The following is a 21,666-nucleotide window of genomic DNA, read 5'->3' on the forward strand; positions in this document are numbered from 1 at the left end:
GGAAGCCAAACTCAAGTTTTGGAAAGACTCCATGCGCGAGTTGCAGTGCGATCCTTGGCAGCTCGCGAAGACCTGCTACCGACCGAAGCCATTGCACGTGTTGTCCAGTGTTCGGTGCGGGTTAGGTGGTCGTGACCACACTTTAACATCTGTGGCGACCTACCGGGCGTTCCTGGATACTCTGTTTCCAGATGCTCCGGAGGGTGAAGCGGAAATCGGCGTTAGGGCGGGTGAAACACCATTCCCTGGCGTTTGGAAGATATAGACCGAGTGGTTTCTCGAATGGCATTAAAGAAGGCACCGGGGATTGACCAACTTGACCCGGATATTTTCCATCATTTATTGCCTGTCATAAGAGAGCCACTCGGCAGACTGTTCACAGGATGACTAAGCTGGGGCTGCTTTCCGGCTTGCTGGAAGGTGGCTTTGGTGAGGGTACTCCTGAAACCTGGAAAGGATCCTGGTGAGGTCGGCAGTTATTGACCCATCAGCCTCTTGCCGGTTCTCGGCAAGTTGCTTGAAAGGCTGGTTGTGGAACGGCTCGAAGAAAGCATTGATATGAGCTGTATTCTAAATCGAGGCCAATACGGCTTCACGGGGTTGGCACCGAGGATTGCATCTTAAATGCTCTTACCGAGGTGGAAAGCGCCGACTGAAAATATGTTTTGGCTATTTTTATTGATATAGAGGCAGCATTTCCTTCCTTGTGTTGGAGTTCTGTCCTCTATACTTTGGAACGCCGCGATGTTCCCGAAGCCATACAGGCCGTGGTACGAGACTACTTGTCTAACCGTACGGCTCTGTTTAAGGATGCGCACCTAGTTGTGGAAAAATCCGTCACCAGGGGAAGCCCGCAGGGTTCCGTTCTCGGCCCCCTGCTGTGAAACCTGGTGTTCGACGGGTTTCTGGGGTTGACATTCCCAGAAGGAATCACGGCCCAGGTTTTCGCTTATGACTGTCTCCTTTTAGTTCGTGGAAATTCATGATCACAGCTAGAAAGCAGAGTTCAGGCGGCTTTGTCAACCGCCGAAGGCTGGATGGACATACAAAATTTAAAGATTTCTGTGCCTAAGACGAAGTTTATGCTTCTGAAGGGCGCAGACAAGTTATCATGCAGTCGAAACCCCTATATTATGTATAAAGGCTGTGTAATCAGCCGAGTAAGGGTTCATAAGTACCTAGGTGTTTTCTTTGATGACAAGTTGCTTTTCAGCAACCACATTAAGCAAGTTGCAGCGGATGCTGTCTCTGTGATGAACAAACTTAGAAGGATTGCTCGGAAAGACTACGGGCTGTCTGGTCGCCAAATGTACTTGGTGTACCGAGATGTCTTCGAGAGTATGATTGCATACGCGGCGCCAGTTTGGGCGCACAGGTTGGATAGAAATAGAGCACTGCTTCAAAATGTAAGGAGTGTCCGGCGCAGAGCCTTAATTCTATGCACTGGTGTTTTTAAAATAACCTCCTATGAGGCTACTACCGTATTGGGAAAGGCTCTCCCAATCGATTTAGTGGTGAAAGTTCGAGCAGCCATGTGGAAGTAGCGAAGAGGTCGGGAAACTGAGGCATTTGGGATGCGGTTTCGAGCCGGGATAGAACCGGAACGGAACGGCTATCACAATGCACCGGATCTAAATTTCGTACAGTTGCCCATTTCCCGCCTGCGGAAGAGGCTTTGGAGCCTCGCGATGGAGGCATGGCAGCATGAATGGCACACCACGACTAAGGGAAGATCTCTGTATAGATTTATACAGGATCTGGGGGGATGGTATGCCTCTAGTTCATTTTTAAGGGCGGCGGGTGCCCAATTGCTCACCAACCATGTGAATTTAATGCAATATCTGTTCAGGTTTCGCCTAGCGGCTGATGAGTTGTGTGTCTGCGGAGAGGTCCAGTCGAACGAACATCTAATGTTCGACTGCCCTGCTCTTGGGGGGGCCAAAGACCGGGCCACCTTGGAACTTAGAGGTCAGGGGGAAACTGGCCGCTCATAAACGGCGAGTCAATGTGGCGAGAGCTGCATTGTCGGACCGTGTGGGAGTTCCTCGATGAGGTTGCGATGTTCAACCGTCATCGTTAGATTAGTTTAATTAAATGAGATATATTGATTCCTGTAGCGTGTCTGTGGGAAGTATTCTTTGAATTAATGGCTGCCATCAGCCAGTAATAAGCTCCAAACGCTTTAAATGGTGGACAGGCACTAGCTGGCAAACAGTGACCGAGGCGTGGCGGCTTATATTGCCGTCTTTTTAATTTATAACTTTATAGTTTTTAATTTGTAACAAGGGGTGCGCCTCCCCGATCTAGTTTTAATGTGACAAGTGAGCGGTAGGGACACATAAAGCGGGTGCTGTACGGCACCAAGCTGAACCGCTCACGAAAGTTAGGAGCTCACTAGGAGCATTAGGAAAACGAGGTCGCAAATCTGTTTCAGAGGCACAGTAGCCGTTTTTTGGCACGGAACATTTGGTCTATGCCCTAGGGCGACCAAATGGGGTGGTGGCGGGAGAGATGCCAGCTAACCAACAATTACCCGAGGATGTTATGGATCTTATTTCTGTCAAGAGTAGACTTAGAAGGTGATGGAAAAATTATAAAGACCTGAAGGTAGAACATATTTGAACAGGGCTGCTCGTAGATTAAAATGGCTGCTGAGGTCTATTAAGAACGAGACGTTTGGAAACTTCCTAGAAAAGCTCTTCCCTTTGTAAAAGGATGATTCTGTTCTTCCCTGATCCTTCTTAACTTTGGAAGGCCACACAGAAACTTCAATGCACGAACACCATCGTTACCCCTTTGAAAAATCTGGATGGATTGTGGGTTCGGAAGTCTTTTAGCCTTTTTACTTACGTCGGGCAGGTGAGGAAAAAATAATCGAATTCCTGAGTAGCCCAATTCTTATGAGTCTTCTTGTGAAATCTTTTTCGACAGCAGAGGTTCTGCGAATATTCAAGCGAGGTGGGAATTCAAAGAAAGCTCCCGTGTATTATTTGATATTATTTGATTATTCTTCCATTGAAGACAATCCACTATATAACACATTTATTTAATGGAATTCTTCAAACTACAAGCTTTCACACGGAATATAAGGTGTCGCAGATGCGAATACTCCCGAAAAACAGGATTATCAACATTATCAGCAAGCGTCTAGAAGAGCATACTTATTGCTCGGCTGTCTTTTTGGATATCCACCAGGCCTTTAACTAGGTCTGGCTTCTGGCTTATTCTATAAGTTGAAAAGACATCTTCCTCAACCGTATTACTTGATCCTACTCAGCTGCTACCTGGAAGGAAGTTTTGCAAGTGAGGTAAATTCAAGACTAGTCTGAATTATTTATATTGGGTCGGGTATTTCTCAGTGCTCAGTTCTGGGGCCGGTTATCTATCGGTCTTCATTGCGGACCTCCCAACTCTAGAAAACATCACAGTTGCAACGTTTGCGGATGACACGGCGATCCTGGCTGTGGATGGTGACCTTATCGTAGCTTCTACTAAACTGCAAACTTTGTTGGATCTAATTAACGGATGGCTAGTGAAACGGAAGGTGAAGGTTAATCCGGCTAAGTCTACACGTGTTACGTTCGAATGAGTAGGGGTGACTGCATCTGGATCGCCGTCTGACATGGAGGATTCATGTCAAGAAGTATAGGACGCATCTTAACATTAAGTTCAGGGAGATGTACCGGTTGTTAGGCAGGGGTTGCAAGTATCATTACTTAACTAGAAATTTTTGTAGTCAGCGGTTCTGTACTCGATTTGGACCAACGGAATCCAACTATGGGTCACGACAAGTGAGATTGTTTAGCGGTTCCAGAACAAACTCCTGAGAAATATACCAGAAGCGCCGTGGTTTGCGAAAAACCCTGAAATACACGATTTTCTGTATTGCCAAACCGGTCGAGAAGGCGATTCGGTACATGATACAAAACTACACTTAACAAACATGAGAACTGACTCGCGGTTAACCTCCTGGATAACAGAAAAGATATAAGCCCCTAAAGCGACTGTATATTTTAGATCTGTAAGTTGTCCAAAATTTGAGGTGAATGCTACTCTAGGGTTTTGATGATCTCAAAATAGCATTTTGTGACGCCACTTTTGTTTTTTTTTTTATTTGTTTCATTATTTCACTGTTTCTATGCTTGATTAATTATTTTTTGTGTAAGTAATGATTATTTTTTTTAGTGTTTTGTATGATTTTTACGTTCTGAACTTTATCAGTGTTTCTTAGAATCATATTTCTATAAACTTATTAATATTTTTTATATATTTATATGTACTAAATAAGATATGTATTCATATACATTTCTTTGAGGGATTTCAATAGAAACACCTCTTTGCATGTAATTTTTTGTATTCAGATTTACTTATGGTTACAATAAATTGGAACCGATTGTAAATTAAACATTGAGCAAAAAAAAATGTTTTACTATTTTACGTTATTAGATAGTTAAGGGTGTGGTTTGAGAATTTTATTTATTTATTATTTTAAGTTAATTCTAACTTTTCATTAGTTATAATTTCGAAGAATGAAAAATTTACTTTAATATCAATATTGGATTTTTTTTTAGGTTGTGTTTGTGGTAGTAATTTGATTGTTTATTAAATAAGATGTCGTAAACAGCTTATGTTAAAGAAAGATTTACATTATTTCATGTATTTAAAAAAATAACCAAAGTAGTATTGTGACTCACATTACCATATTTATATCTCTACATTAAAAAATCACTTTAATTTTCGTTTAAATAATTAAAATGTATACTGAATATATCTCGAAGAATTCGTTTTATACTTAAAACAAAAGTAGGAGAGATCGATGCAGGTTGTCACACGGGAAGTTGTCACAAGTCTCAATTCCCAGTCGCTGCTGCTTTCAACGTTCAACGACATTCTGAGTAGGGTGTACGCAGTTTTTAGTTCCTGACGACAGTTTTCTAGATATTATTGGTGTTTTTGTGTTGTTACAGCTGTAAGTATTCATTTACTGATATAATAAACTCTCTTTACTCATTCTGTATTCAATGAAGCCTATATTCCTACTATTTTCTATTATTTTATAACAGTTGCACAACGTTATTCTGTATCAACATTGAGGTTAGGTTTTAGGTAACAAAAATTCCGGGGTTGGTTGTTACATTTGACAACCTTCCTCGGCAGCTTTTTTAGTAGTCTTTTTACTTGTTTCACGTAAAGATGATGAGAAATCTTTAAAAAAAAACCGAGACGTTGCTCCAAATATCATGCTTAATCTCTCCGTTTTTAAAAATGAAGAGATTATCAATTCGTAAAGCTGCTGCTGATTATCAAATCAATTATCGAACTTTAGCAAGATATTAAGAAAATTTTCTAAGATGAAAGTGACGATCAAAAGGGAGTTCGGCCTTCCATCACCATTGATTATTTTACAAATAGAAAAGTTTTTTTCTGATGACGATGAGAAGGAATTAAAGCAATATGTTCTTCAAGCAGTCGACGTTTACTGTGGTTTAAAGTCAAAAGAAATAATAACTTTGGCTTATGATCTTTGCGTAGCAAATTCTATCAAATGTCCTAAATCTTGGCAGGATAATGAGATTGCCAGACATGACTGGTTCGCTGATTTTTTAAAAAGCATCCAACTCTTTCATTACGAAAATCAGAGGTGACCAGCTTAGCAAGAGCTAAGATCTTCAACCGAAGAAATGTGGAATTTATTTTCAATAATTTTAAAATAGTTCTCGGAAGATATAATTTTCAACCTCATAAAATTTGGAACGTAGATGAAACAGGTATTACTTTAATGCATGGGTCAGATAGAATTGTTGCTCCTAAAGGAGCTAAACAAATCGGTGTACTAGTTTCTCCTAAAAGAGATACTTCAATATGGCTTATGCTGTCTCTGTTATTGGAAACCATATCCCACCGTTCTTTGTGTTTTCAAGGGTCAAGTACCACAAGCGCTTTCTAGATATTGCACCTGCAAGTTCTGTTGGAACTACAAATAAATCTGGGTGGATGCAAGAAGCCGATTTCATCTTATTTTTAAATCATTTCCATAAGCACACCCAAAACACATTTGAGAATCCATGTCTGCTTCTTCTTGATAATCATGGCTCCCATCTTAGCATAGAATGGTTCAATTTTGATAGATCCAATGGAATCGTCATGTTATCGTTCCCTCCTACATTGTTCCTAAGTCCAGCCTCTTGATCGCACTGTCTGTGGGCCATTAAAGAAATTCTTTAACTCAGCTTGTGACGACTGGATGATTAACAACCCAGGAAGAACGATGACAATTTACGATATACCACAATCGTTTCTCGTGCACGTCCTCTTGCAATTACTCCATCTAATATTTCTTCAGGATTTTGGTGCATAGGAATATATCCATTAAATTGTGATATATTCACAGATGCTGATTTTGCACCAAGTTATGTGACCGACAGAGAGCAGCCTGCAAAACAGCTTTCAAAGTAGCTTTCAGAACAGCCAAATAAACAGCTTCTAGAAATATCTGAAGATAACTCAGATGAACCTCAACCCGGGCCCAGCAATGTGCGCAAGTTATCACTTGTAGTAAGACCTTTACCAAAGACTAGCGATAGGAAAAAAACAAATAGAAATAACTCCCGAAAGAGGTACAGCAATTTTAACAGATTCGCCAGGTAAAAGAAAGGTTGAAGAACTAGCTGAAAAAGCAAGTAAAATGAATTGAAACAAATATCTATTTAGGAAAAAAAACTGAAAATAACGAGAATACAAAACATATGAAAGGAAATAAAAAGAAGAAGGAACGAAAATCTCAATTAGTGAAGAACAAGATGATGATGACTCATTTTGTTAAGTTTGTCCTGAACCATTTTCTAACAGTAAAGCTAAGGAAAAATGGATCCAGTGTATAGAATGTAAGAAGTGGTTTCATGATTTACGTACCCCTGGAGCAAATAACTTTTGGACATATCAAAATTGTAAGATAAGCCGTGACAATCAACCCCAATGTACGTGACAACCAACACAGATTCGTGGCAGGTTGTCACAAAAATCTACTCCGACAGATCTTTTCTTTCTGAAAAGCCAAATGCTGCTATGCCCTCAAATTTGTGATAAAATATAGCCAAGGATACATATTACGAGGTACACTAATAATAGAAAGGGAAACTGTAAACATTGCCTCTTCAAAAATTAAAAATCATAAATTGTGACAACCTGCCCCGGTCTCCCCTATTTTAAATTTCATGAAAAATAAGATATTTCGAATAAAAGATACATGTTTTTAAAAATAACATAAAAATAAATTAGTTTAATTTGTAGTTTATATCACATAAAATAAGAAAATGGTGAAATAAGATTAAGTAGAGATAAATTAATGGTTATTTCCTCATTTTCTGCACAAAAACCTAGATAAAGCTTTTAAGAAAACTACTCGAAAAACTCTTCCCGAGGGAGAGTTTTATATATAGATTTGCGTAATATGTGCATTTTAAAAAGAGAGTATAAGACATTGACAGAGAGGGGAAGTGAAGTTGTATCTTTTTTTGTCAGTATAAAACCTTGTTGAAGTATCGGTTGTAGTTTGTTAAATTTCTGTTTATTTATTTATAGTTTCTTAATTCTGTATCATATTTTGGTTTACCCAAATTCACGTACGTATGTGTATGAATGTATATAAGCATTTAAAAAAAAAATAACTAAAAAAATTCTAATCATTCATAAAAATTATTCGAATACGTGAAGACTTTCGAGATTTTATTTCGTTTAAATTTGTTATTCTATAAAATTTCGTCAGGTTAAAAATTTATTATTATTTTTACAAAATTATGTTACATAGTTCTACTGAAGTTAAAAGAAAAATATTCTCTGCACTGTGTATGATTAAACATTAATACAATTAAAACCCTTTTCAGTTCTACATTATCCTTTCTTTCAATATGTGAAATAAAAAATTATATTTGCATGCGAGTAGTTTTCCTAAGAGCTTTATCAAGGGTTTTTATGTAGAAAATAAGGATATTATCGTTAATTTATTTTAATTTTATCTTATTTCTCATTTTCTTCTTTTCTTTGATATATGCTACAAATTAAAATACTTAATTTCTGTTATTTTTAAAAAAACATGTATTTTTATTGGAAATACCTTCTTATTTTCCAAGAGAAGTCTAAGCCCTTCCTATCTAACTATAATTATGTTTAAAGCCCTTCCTATCTAACTATAATTATGTTTATATTTCTATTCAACGACTACGGAAGGTATATCTCTAAAAATACTTTAAACTGAAATTAAAACTTTTTTCATAAGATTACTTTTAATTATTGAGCAAAATTAAATATTCCACAAATTTTCTAAAAAAAATATTTTCTTGTTATTTAATTAATTTTTTTAACAATTAATTTTTAACAAAGTACGTACGTAAAATGAAAAACTATGTGTTTAACTTAAAATTTACCTTATATTTTGAGCAGATATATAAAAATGTTATATATGAATTTGATAAAACGATAAGCTGAGAAAATTCTTAACGTGTGTTTATTTTCTTTTCTTTTAAGACTGATGCATTTCCATCTAATTTCAGATGGAAATTTAAATTATGTGAAATCTTTTTAAAAAATATGAATTTCAGAAAAGTATGAATTTCAGAATTTCAATTCTAACAACAATAAAATCCGGTGAGATATTTAATAAAAAAATAAAAGTAACATAATTTTTCTAATTTTAAATTTAAATCTAAAAACGGACATACATTATTTCTTCCAATCAACCTCCTTTGAATTATTTTTTGTACGCCAGCTGTTGCATAATTTTATTAATCATGAAGATTGCACTGTTTGAACTAATTCAAACTCCAAGTATCTGACTATAATATTGCTAAACTTTCCCGGCATTTATCTAGAGCTTAAAATTTAATACCTCTTTCAATGATAAAGTTTAATAAAGTTATTATCAATTTTGATTAAATACAATTATAATATGCTATTAAAAATTTTAATTATTTTCTTACTTAAATTGTTTTCTAATCATAAGAAAAACTATAAAAATGTTCTAAAATGAAAGTAATAAAGCATTAACTAAATACCACTCTTCCGACCGTTGTGGTAGAGTGGTAGCTTCTCAGTCTTTCATCTGGAAGTTTTGGGACTCCCGGATCAGGAAGGTTCAGACATATTTCACACTACAAAATTTTCACTCCTTATTCTAATTCACAGACTTCCAGCTATTTGGTTAATTATAATCACCAACCATCATCCCTAACCAAAGTATAAAATTAATTCTTATAAATAATTATATTTTGTCGCTAAATTATAGTTCGCTAGACTACTGATTTCTTTAACCGGTAATAAAATTATTAAAAAAAAAACAACTCTCTACTAACTCTGTTATAGAATATCATGAAATGTGATTAAAAAATACCTCCAAACTGTGATCTTAGTCTTGAAAAAATATTTTGCCCAATTAGAAAAAACAAGTTAAAGTATTCAGAACTTCCTCTATGATAAAAGTTGCTAACTTTTCCATTTTTTTTAACAGATTATTTTATTAAAATAATTAAAATAATCGAGATCTATCTAATTTTAATTTGTTTTTATTATTTATTCTTTTAGCCATCAGCAGATAAAAAAGATGTAAATATATATTACATTTTAAGTAATGTATATATACATATTACATATGTAAGTAACATATATTATATTTTATTTTATTTTTTATAATGTTTTATATTACATAATATTTTAAGGGTTGGGGAATTTTACAGATATTTTTCAAGCTATTGTTTCCAATGATACTTTAAACTAAATACTATTTTTGATTAAATTAACCACAGTGGGAATATAATTTTTGTTTAGATAGAAATAGTTCTTAGTAGAAAACCTCCTAGTATCAGTGTGTATGTGTGCGTGAAAATTGAATAATAAATATCCAATTTTCACTTATAAAATTGGATATTTCTTGATTTGAAAAGAAATTGGAGTCAGTGGTTTCAGTACCTTATTAATAATATTGGTAATAATAATAATAATAATAATAATAATAATAATAATAATAACAATAATTACATTTTATTGTACAATGTAACCCGGTGTCGAGACAATAAACTTTTGTGCACTGAGACATCAAATCTACTTATATCTCGATCACCACTATTGAAGCGCTAACGTTACTACAAAATGGTAGAATATAAAAATAAATACAAGAATACGCTTATAAATTTTTTTTTCGTTGCTGTTGGGTGGTCGGAGATTATAGATTAACTTTTTTTGAATTGATTATCCTTGGAATATCTAACTCGAAACATGAACTCGGCGAGATGCGATTCAGTATGGTGGCATGCCATTCCGTGTCATGGTGTTTTTTATTCCGCCATTTATTGGAACCCCATAAACATTCTACAAGCTACACTCCACATGCTCCGTTCTACATAAACTTTCTATATGCCTCGGGATCTACAAAATTGTTCTTGTGGCCAACCGTTTCCTGCGTTAAACCTGTAGAAACTTGCTTTTGGTCTTTAGTTTGTTGTGTTTTTACGCCTTCCAGCAATCGGCTAAAATTGTAGAACCAACTTTTACCTTCTCGTTGATAACTTTAAGTACCGTATTCGTTGACTGATTAGTGACCCAAACAACTTCTCTGATGATCACTAATCATGAAAACTTCGCTGATGAATCAGTACTCTGCTGAATTTGATTTTTGGTGAGTGAATAGACAGACATTCGTCGATTCCAACAACGCATACGGGACCAACAAGTTTCGCGTCACCGATTTTTGTGATTGCATACGAACATATTTCGCGCAAATAAATTATATACTTGAGACGAAAATGGTACCCTTATATGTATATTCAACTGGCGATCGCAAAAATTGATAAAAGTAAACGTTTCACACCAACAGTAAATAATGCATACGACCCTGAAGAGTGGAACCTGCAAACCGTTCAGGCAGTTCCCTACATGCCTTTCGATTTTTGCTAGTACGATTTGACATTGCACATCCACAGCAGTAATTCACCGAAGTATTGTTTCATTTCATGATGGTTTTTGCAAACCAGATTCCTGGGCAAAATCATGCAAAAAAAGCGACATCTTGTTTTTCTGAAGTGGAAAGATCCCTCAGCCTAAACGAATGGAAAGAGAACACTGCCACATACTAATATGTAACATGGGTCACATGTCACATAGCTTGTAACATGTCCCATGCGTAACATGATATGCGTGTTTAATAATATGTAACAAAAAATGGAACGTGACTGTAAAAGGTTGTTCCTCCATTTATAATAAGTCATTACGTCATCGGAATTTATATCGCAACAAATTCAAAAGAACAGGTGACTAACGGTGTATTGTCTGAGTGATTTGAGCATGAACAATCTATGAACGTAAATGGCATTTATGGGAAGTCGAGATAATAGAAATCAGGGAAACAATAAGTCCAGTTGAGATACTGTTATCAATTACTGGCGGGTTATGTTTACTGCCACGAAGATACAGTGGTGCAGTTTACAAAAAAAAAAATTACATTTATTAAATGTACAATTAATTCTTGGTTTTGACTTACAAAAGTATCGATTTTGGCAGTAATATCAACTAGAAGATAGCCTGATTCGCGAATATCCAAGGGGTCAATATATAGATATGATGCCTTAGATAACATGATTGTTATCTCGACATCTGTGGACTCTACCTTGAAAAATATTTTTGTCGTCCGTAATTTATTGAAAAATTTTCCGTTCTTTAGTGTAATCTAATTTTAAAAATGTCCTATTTTTTTAAATGTTGAAAACAAAAGATAAAACTACTAGTTTACGAAGATTAGGAGGGGTTCGAGAGAATTTCAATATTCCATTTATCGATTAGTAAGTTTTCAAAAAAGAAAAACCTTTTAATATCTGGGAATTTTAGTAATGAAATTATTATGTATTGTAAAATAATATTTTAAGTAATGTAAATTTAGTTATTAGGCCAATCATCGTAAAATTCATTTGTATTTTATTTCTGACGGGTAGAATTTTCAATGGTTGCTATTAGATTATTTTATAAGATGAGGATAAAGACTATCCTTAGTGTATATACATATATATATATATATATATATATATATATATATATATATATATATATGTAATAAATTTATATTTTAAATTTATTAATTTTTTTAAAGACTAATCGGTATCGTAAACATCTGCGAAAATATATTTTGGATGGTGTAATTTATAAAAATTATCGTGTATTATTAAATTAAGTTAAATTTTTTTTGCGAGAAAAAAGTCTTGATTTTACAGATTTTACTAAGTAACATATTAAACACATTTCCTATCCTTTTAGAATTTGCATCTACTCCGTAGATGCAAATATTATTTTAGTAGATGTTTGGAGTAGATGTTCGATTATTTTAGTTTTTATATTATACTAATTTGCGGTAATGATTATTTTAATAATATTATCTAGAGTACTTTATTGGTCAGTTCAGATAAGTTAGAGTAATGAAGGTTAAGGTGAAAAAAAAAGAAGGTTAACTAGAACCAACCGGTAGCGTCTCGGCCTTTCATCCGGAGGTCCCGGATTTGAATCTCGGTCAGGCATGGCCATTTTCACCCATGAAAATGAGATTAATCTCATCCTCTGAAGTAATATTTAGCGGTGGTCCCAAAGGTTAAGAAAAAAAAAACTGGAACCAACAAGCACACAGCGTTGGATTTTGGCGTGAGTTTCCATGGTTATATTTACTCTTCCTAAGTAATTTAATATCCACCTATTCAATACGCTACTTTTAAATACTTATTAGATAATGTATTAATGAAAATTAATTTGTTATTCTTATTTGTTCATCACTTCTGTGAATTTTACGTAAATACAATTACCTATGTTCTCTAATGACGTTTCTGTTTCAAGTAGATGAAGTTTCACTGAATTATAAAGAATAACATGTAATACTAAACCAAATTTAATCGCATGATTGCACTTAAAACCGATTATGGATCCAATTCTGAATTCAATTAGATCCAATTCTGGTTTTTTTTATCAAAATTCTCCATTATCAGAAAGGAAATTAATAAAAAATAAAACACTAATTTTCATATTATGTACTATATATCTCATTGTTCTACATTATAATTACCTTTTTTATAATCTTATACTGTTAACAGATGCTCAAGTCTTGCCGGCAACTAAGTATGACAGTCCGGAGTCCCAATTTACCGTCGTCAACCTCAGCACAAGCTGGTGGTCAGACGGGTCCTTGGGTGCTACGTCAAACGTACTCTTGGATAGATCGACAAGGTCGTCCCGTTTCCCCGCCTCCAGAGTACGCTCGAGCCTCGCCACCTGTACTTGTGCCTCCTCCACCACCACCACCTCCTCCTAGGTGGAATTATCAACGACCAAATAAAGATAAAGTTATACGAAAGGTAAGTTCTAAATCCATCTTTTTTAAACTGTATTCTTTATATAAAATATAAAACATTTTAATTTCATTGTATTTGGTTAACTTATTTACTTAAATTTACGGCTAATTTTTAACGGCTGTTTCTTCTTATACTAAATTTTCATTATAGTAACTGCGTACTTCGGTTTTTATCACTCGGTTTCAGGTTCGGCTTCATAGTTTTATTCGTTAAGTGGTTAAATATCGTATTGTAAATGTTAAATAACAAAGAAGTTTAATAAACGCAAACTCACACTGTATTTAAACAGATAAGACTTCAGATTCCTTACATTTAAAAAACACCTGTAGTTATGTTTTTCGTTTTTATTTAATAATATATGCCTCTAAGGATAACCGATAATATCAAATGATCGCTTTGTGAATTTAAGCTTTGTAAAGTATGTGGGCTATCAGTAATGATTTTTAAACGAATATTACGATGTATAGAAAAATAAAAATACAATGAATGTTTGTCAGTTATGCCCAGTGATCAGTTACAGTCTCTCTTTCTCTAATCTAATTCACGATTGAATGGCATATCTGACCAATATGAATAATGCTGAAAGAGATTAATTTTAGTTGATTTATCCTTTTAACTAAATTTGATTAAAAAATTTCTTAGAAGATTCTTCTAAAAAACCAGAACGATAATAAGATCCGGGGAGGGTAAGATAAAAAATGAAATAGATAATAATAATATTATTCGATTATTTTTATAGATGTTTTCGGTAATATTTGCTAGGCGTTGTTTATAAAACTCTCACGTTTGTCGTGAGACAAAGATTAATAATATACATAAATATTTATAAATTATGAAAATTATATACATATATCTATATCTATATATTACTCTGTAATGAAATCCACCTTTTATAATAAGCATAAATTGAGATTTTTATTTCTATTTGGTATTATTTATACATTTTTTTAAAATTATTAATTCACTTTAATAACAGAGTAAGAAAAGTATTAAAAAAATAAATAAAATAAAATAAAAATATAAAAACCAAAATAAAAAAAAGTTTTGTATGTACTCACAATACTACATTGAGGAATAAGTACATAAATTTCAGTGTCAAATAAATTTATATTTTACTTAGTCTTTCTTGTGTTACAGTATTTTCAAAATATATTTTAGTAAAAAATATTTCTACGAAAATAAACAATATTTTTTCGTTATTTATCGCCAAAAATATAAGAAATTCATCGGTACTGTATTATCTACTGCATGTTCATCTTGGATGTATTCCAATGCATGAACACTTGATATGAAATATCTATAGTTCACTATCAAGATATAAGTGTCCCATAAATCTATTGGTTATCGTTTTCAACAGTTTGTTTTCGAACTTAAAATTCATTACATGAAAGACAGCACTTAATAAATACCTCATAAGACTTTTATGTGATTAGGAACATAATCTTGTGACATGTTATAATGCAAAAAAAAAGGATTACAGTCAAATATTGTATTTATGTATTATTATATATACCATACTACATGATACATTATCATCTAAACCTTTGATTTTCTCTCAACGAGTGTATTTATCATATTCCCACGTAATCCACAAATAAACTTGCTGTTTAGTTAGAATTATTATAACCAATCAGGTACAATTTTACCTGGCTTAGTGCAGTTGATACTACTGATCATCGGTAAACAGCCAAACTAATAAATAGTATATGATTAATAAATAACAAATATTTATTTCTGTAGATAAAGAAATAAAATTTCCTACAAATATTTATTTTTCTCTGGTCTAGTAAATTCTGAACGGCTTCATCACCTTCCAGAAAAATAAATATCAAACAATCTCTCAATCCCATAACACTTGATACATAATGAAAATGACGAATTGTAGAAGATTTTTTTTCAGACTAAAATTGTTAAAAACAAGTCAAATTAAATATTAAATATTTCTTCTTGAATGGGAAATACAATAAAAGGTTTATTATAGCGTCCCGCATTTATTACATTATTCTTCTTAGATGGTGATGATTCTGAAGAATAATCACTTAATTGAAAAAGTTAATAACCATCATACCTAATAGTGGGTACAGTTTTTAATTATGGAACTTAATGGCCTTACAGACCTTTAGGGTTGTAATTTTTTATTTCTTTTTTTACGTTTTAATATCTTATACTTTTCGCTTACATTTCCCTTATTTCTATTGTATTATTTATGGTTTCAGCTGAAGAAATATAATTCTTGATCCGTACAATTGTATTTAAGCCTTCCTTTCAGAACATTTAAATTTAATTTTGTTTCGTTATACAACATAGTTGTTAAAGTATAACAACACTCTTAAAGTGCATAAATAACAGTAAAATAAGTGCAATTATTGTTATCCACTTCTCATTAACATTAAAAAAAATATATTTACTGGAAATTATTCTTGAGTTATGGAAAAAGGAATAAGGTCCCTATGATTATCTTCACTTTGCTAACAATACAGGTTGGCTGAATAATGAAAACATTACTATTAGAAAAAGCAATCCTTACTAGTGCCGCTTGTCTCTCAGATGCTTTACAGAACTAACAGTCTCATAAGTTAAACTGATGAAGCAGCAAATTTTCCTGGATTATATAGAATTGTCTCTACTCAATAATATTTAATTATATTAAATAATACTACCTTGAATATTATAGATATATTTACTATTAGTATATAATACAATATATTATATATATATATATATATATATGTATATATATATATATATATATATATATATATATTATTGTATTCTATATCTTTATTTTAAAAAAATACATTTTTTATAAAACGGTTGGTTAAATAAATAATTCAAATAATTTTTCTAACTAAAAATGATTTCAATATTTTTATGATGTGCAAAGAAATATATTTATTATATGTCGTGATTATAATAGTCATTTTTGAATATCAAGATTAACTAATCCAAGAAGTCGTAACTTTATAAAGATTTGAAATAAAATCATAATCAACTACTTTTCATCGCGAGTAAAAAAATTTCACGGTATTCTACACACATAGTAGAGAAGATGACAAGATTTACTCAACCGTTTATTTTAAATTGAGTTACACAAAGCAGAAAAAAACAAATCATCAAATTTTGTTAAATCATCTGATATTTCACCTCTAATAGTGATTTTAACATCAGCATTAAGTATACATTGAACATTTTAGTGACAAATTACTGACTTGATACTTAAAAAATAACAGAAGTAAGTAAAATTATCTTTCAAAACTGGGAATTAAACAGAAAGTTCCTATTCCAGCGAAGTTGTTTAAGAAGTGAACAATAATTATCGATCTTCCTAATTCACACTTAAATTATTATTAAATTAAATAATAATTTAAATCTTTATTTTAATTTTTATTATATTTTAAATTATTTATTACTTTTTCAAGATCTAAAATTGACATTCAGCTCCGATGCTTTTTTTTCAGTTTGACTGAAATATCAAGATGAGGAATAAAATTTATCCCTCATCCTTTTTTAAGTTGAGGGATAAGATTTTTTCTAGTGTATTCTTGCTTTTCCTGAAGCTAAATTTCAGTTTACTGGTTCTTTTGCTATTTTTTATTCTATTCGTTTTTTCAATAATTTGATTTAATAATTTGGAAGAATGGGATTTTAAACCTGTAATGAGATAATTATTAAATGTATATGTGATAACATGTTTATTTGTCATTACGTGAAAGAAAAAAGAAAATTTTTTTTATTCATAAACATCTTATTTAAATAATTCATCTAAAAATTAAAAATACGCTTGGTTTACTTTTAGGAATCCTGGGAGATAGGAATCAACAAAAAAAAGTTTCAGTTGATATTTTAAAGTATAAAACTTTATTTAATGTAATCCTTACCTTGCTTTGTAGAATTTATGTTTATCATACTGTAAATATTGTTTATAAAGCCTGGAAAAAAATTTAGTTTCTAGAGGAAAAAAATAAGGCTTTTCTTTATGGTATTCTCAGCAAATCATATATTTATGAGCTTTTAATGAGCTGATTAATTATAACAGAAAAAATATATATCAAAATAATAAGGTAAATTGGCATGAATATTATTATATATAATGTAGAAAAGTAACTGTATGTGCATATAATAGATTGAATAAAGTTAGAAATATTTAAATATTAAAACTATGAAAATATAAAAGGAGTACCGCCATTTCAGAAGACTATTATACTCTTGGTTATGAGTGAGGCCTTTACACTTGTTGCCACCTTAAAAGTGGCTGAACTATATAATACAGCACGGTACCTGCCACTCAATTCACTTGTTGAGAATAGATTGTCTTCTTCATAAGCACCTAAAATACTTTGTAAGTTTTACTTATATAACATAAATTTTGTGGAGTTAGTAAACTCTTTATAAAAAAATCATCCCTTTTATTCTTATTGAAACATTATTATTTCAAATTTTACATTATAAACTTTACTAAGATTATATAATATCTCATTTTTCATAAAACTTTATACCTATGAATCACAGTTAATACTAATCTGTTAAAAAATCTCATGTGTGGTTTCCTAAGCAGTTTAAAATTTTCTAAAAATTACAGGATTACTGGGAAAAAATATGAGTCAATGCTTTCTCATTGATTTTTTGATGTTATATATCAGCATATCAAGCTAACATAAACACTGATGACATTCAACTCTACGATTAACATCTTCACTTTGCTAACTATTCAGGTTGACTGAATAATGAATATCATTAAATTTAGAGAAAGGTATACTTACTAGTGCCGCTTGACTCTCAGATGCTTTACAGAAATAACTGTTATATGATAGACTGATGCACTAAATCACCCTTGATATATAGAATATTTCTCACTTAATAGGGTCAGAGGCTGTCAATAATCAAAACATTTCTTTAACATTCCTCAACTTTGTAACAGTTAAAGTGTTAAATTAACATTTTTATGGTATTTTCTAGGCTATAATTCATTTTTTTATCTGAATACCCAAGCCTGTGTGTGCTTGATAATGAAATGCCCACAACAGAAAACAAACTGATTATCAGGAATTACATGGCCATGCTCCAAAACAACCCACATGCTCCAAAGAAACAACCTTTCATAAAACAAGTAACAGATTTATTGGCATATATGAAGCCAGATAGTATATCAGTTTGGCTGGTTTCGGGACTATTACTATTTGCGAATTTTTCACTTTGTTGTCTAGAAAATTCCATTAAATAGCTGTGCTACATACTTCTAATAATAGTTTTGGAAGGTAGCATAAAGAGCAGTTTGATTGTGATTAAACCAAAGCTAGGGCTCTTCTGTGAGTGTTTTTCTTTTCTTGATCACTTGAATAACATCATTCAAGTGATCAAGAAAAGCTTAATAGGAAAACCCATAGAGATCGAGCTATCTATGAAACCAATTATTTATTTCTCACGAGGACTTCGTATTTCAAGCGGTTGAAAAATTCAGTTTAAGTAGGTGGCAAATGTTTCAGCCTTCCCCTTGACACCACTTCGCGCAAGACATCAGACATTTTCAAAGTAGAACGTGAGGATAGAGATCAACGGAATCTCCTCATGGGCCTCCATAAAAAGTAATTGTCTCTACGTAAAACCTATCGCTTTTTAAGAGAATTCTCATGAATGTCTCATTCATGCAACTTTGCAATAGCCGTTTCAACCTATGAGTGGTCCAGTTGCGAGACGTCCTATCCTCGGCTCTCCTGTAACGTAACCTTCTCCTGAACCTCCTTCTAGTAGTAATAAAGTCTAACACCTCCTTCGAGTGGCCTGAATTCATTCGGCTCTCACAATAATCTCCGGTGTCGATCGCCAAGCAGCCTTCTGTATCCGTAGGATTGAGGTCAAGCATTGCGTCGTGTAATTGATATCATCGGAGGATCTCAACCGAACAGGTTGGATTGAGGACTCATCCCTAATCCAACTACGATAGAAATCCCAGTCAGTTCTGTTTTTGTGAAGTACTGGTGACACCGCCTTCCTAACTACTAACGTACTGACAGTCAGCAGAACAGCTGAATAGTCAGATGTCAAGTCGAAGTTGTTATCAACTTTGGTGTTTAGCCGCGAAATTCCCAGGGATTCGTAAAAGTCCCAACAAGTCAGGGATTTTATTTGGATCCAACGGCCAGTAGGTTGGCTGCATTCTAGAAACCACATTAAAATGCATGCTAATAATGCAATCCTTTAGAGCCCTACCTCTTATTAAGCCCTTACCCCAAACACCTTCTTATTGTTATCTGTTGACTCAAGATTAACAAAGAAAGTTGATAATGGCCCTTTTGTAATTCGGTGCCTCATATTGCCTATGCTATGGACTGCATGACCGTGACTCTCTTATAACTCATAAGAGTAAATAATATTCTTACAATTCGTGAAATCCAACAATTAAAATTCTCTAGAGTAATACACTGAAACAAAAAAAAAAAATATTCAATAGCAAAATTTAAACAAACTGTTACTTCAGCTCTTTTTCACATTTAAAAGTTTGTATTAATAATGTATATTTTAACGATAGAAACATTCACTGTATATGAAACTAGACTAAAACCTTTTTCTTATACAAAGATGTTATTTCCAAATTTCACTCGAATATTACACAGAAGCACAAAAAATCTTTTTGTGAAATGTTGACTCCAATAAATATTGCTTTCCGGTTAACAACCGGACTTTCATTTAACACAGCTAATCGTAGATAAAAAGGATAAAAATTCAATCACTAAAAACCCAGATAAATATGATCTACCTTTGCAAATCACTATATAGAAAAAAGTAGATCGAACAGAAGAATATTAACTACTTTTTACAAGTTTCATTTATGGGGAAAAAACTTATTAAAAATTAAAACCTTAGAATAATATAAATTTAAAGCCATTTAAATTAAATAATTTAATTTAAAAATTAAACGAACAGATATATATATACAAATTTGATAAATATTAAAACAATAGTGTTTACAGAGTTTTAAAAGATTTAAAAAGAAAAGCAAGAAACGGTGAAATAGTAACAAGTAGATACCTCCATCTACACAACAAAATTAACAATAAATCATTGATTACAATACAGTAACCTAAGTATTTCCTTTCTTAATTCAAATAAATTAAAAACAACGTTATATGTGCAGCAAAAACAAAAAAAAAAATCTAAAATATATTTCATATGTTTGTTGCAGGTTGAACTAAGTATTGAACCCGGTCAAAGTCTTGGATTAATGATTAGAGGTGGTATTGAATATAACCTTGGAATTTTTATCACTGGTGTTGACAAAGACTCTGTAGCAGATAGAGCTGGCCTTCTAGTAAGTTATTGATTATATTTTTATTACATGTTTGAATAAAATGAACTAACATAAAACAACCTATACTAACCTAATATAAGAAGTGTACCCGACCGCTTTTGGCATTACACCATCGTCAGGAGAAAAACGAAAGGCGATTTTGTTATATCTTGACGAATATGACTTGAAAACAAAATAAATAGTTTTTATCTTTTGCTAATATCCCAATACTGAAAGCATTATTTTTTTCTGGTTGTTTTACGTTAATCATTATTTATTTACGAGTAAATTATACTGATAGATTTTGCCCTTGGTTAAAGAGTTTATTTATCTTCACTATTAGCATATTATTAATCGAATTGACGAATAGTGTGTAATACAACCCTTCTTGTATATTTTATTTCTTAACGATTCTTACATGTTGTTTTGTCTGTGGCCTAACAAAATATTTAATATACTATTCGTATTGATGTTGTGCGTTTAATTTTTAAACGTACAATATAATACTAATGTGTGATACGGCTTAGTTCGTTCAGTTAAAGGAAGAAATGTGAAAGTAGAAATTTGAGATGAAAAATGTTATTTTTAAGCTATTAATATACGAACGATGTTAAACAATCACAAAAGGGTTCATTGAAATCACAATTTTCGTTTGATTACATTCATATATCAAACTGATTTAAGAATCTATGTATGTTTTTGTTAATCACTTTAATTTTCAACGAACGAAAATAATTATTGAACTCTATATGTATTACCAATTTTTGTTTTTAATTTTGAATTTTGATTTTGATATGGGATTAGGATTAACCATAGCTAGAGAATTTTAAAAATGCACTATTGGTTACGATCGGCCGTCAAATTCATCTCAAAACGCCGCCAAAATTAAAAATTTGAAATTATTATTACGCAGTAATAATGTAAGTTATCAGTTTGGTTCAAATGAACTAATATAAGGTTTACTAAATGCATAAAAGTTTTATAAATTAAGTGAAGTGTAAGACCCCC

The 21,666-nt window shown here is 32.3% G+C and overlaps 1 protein-coding gene across 1 annotated transcript in view; it reads left to right on the plus strand.

Moving 5' to 3' along the window:
* dysc (whirlin protein dyschronic) overlaps window positions 1–21,666 on the plus strand; it is an 857,123-nt gene that overhangs the window by 384,644 nt on the left and 450,813 nt on the right. Inside the window, exons 6-7 of the mRNA XM_075357689.1 lie at window positions 13,116–13,376; window positions 20,554–20,679. Of these exons, the coding sequence (XP_075213804.1) occupies window positions 13,116–13,376; window positions 20,554–20,679 (387 nt within the window). The remainder of the gene's footprint in view (window positions 1–13,115; window positions 13,377–20,553; window positions 20,680–21,666) is intronic.

This window comes from Lycorma delicatula, chromosome 2 (assembly GCF_047948215.1).
Source record: "Lycorma delicatula isolate Av1 chromosome 2, ASM4794821v1, whole genome shotgun sequence".
NCBI classification, from domain to species: Eukaryota; Metazoa; Arthropoda; class Insecta; order Hemiptera; family Fulgoridae; genus Lycorma; species Lycorma delicatula.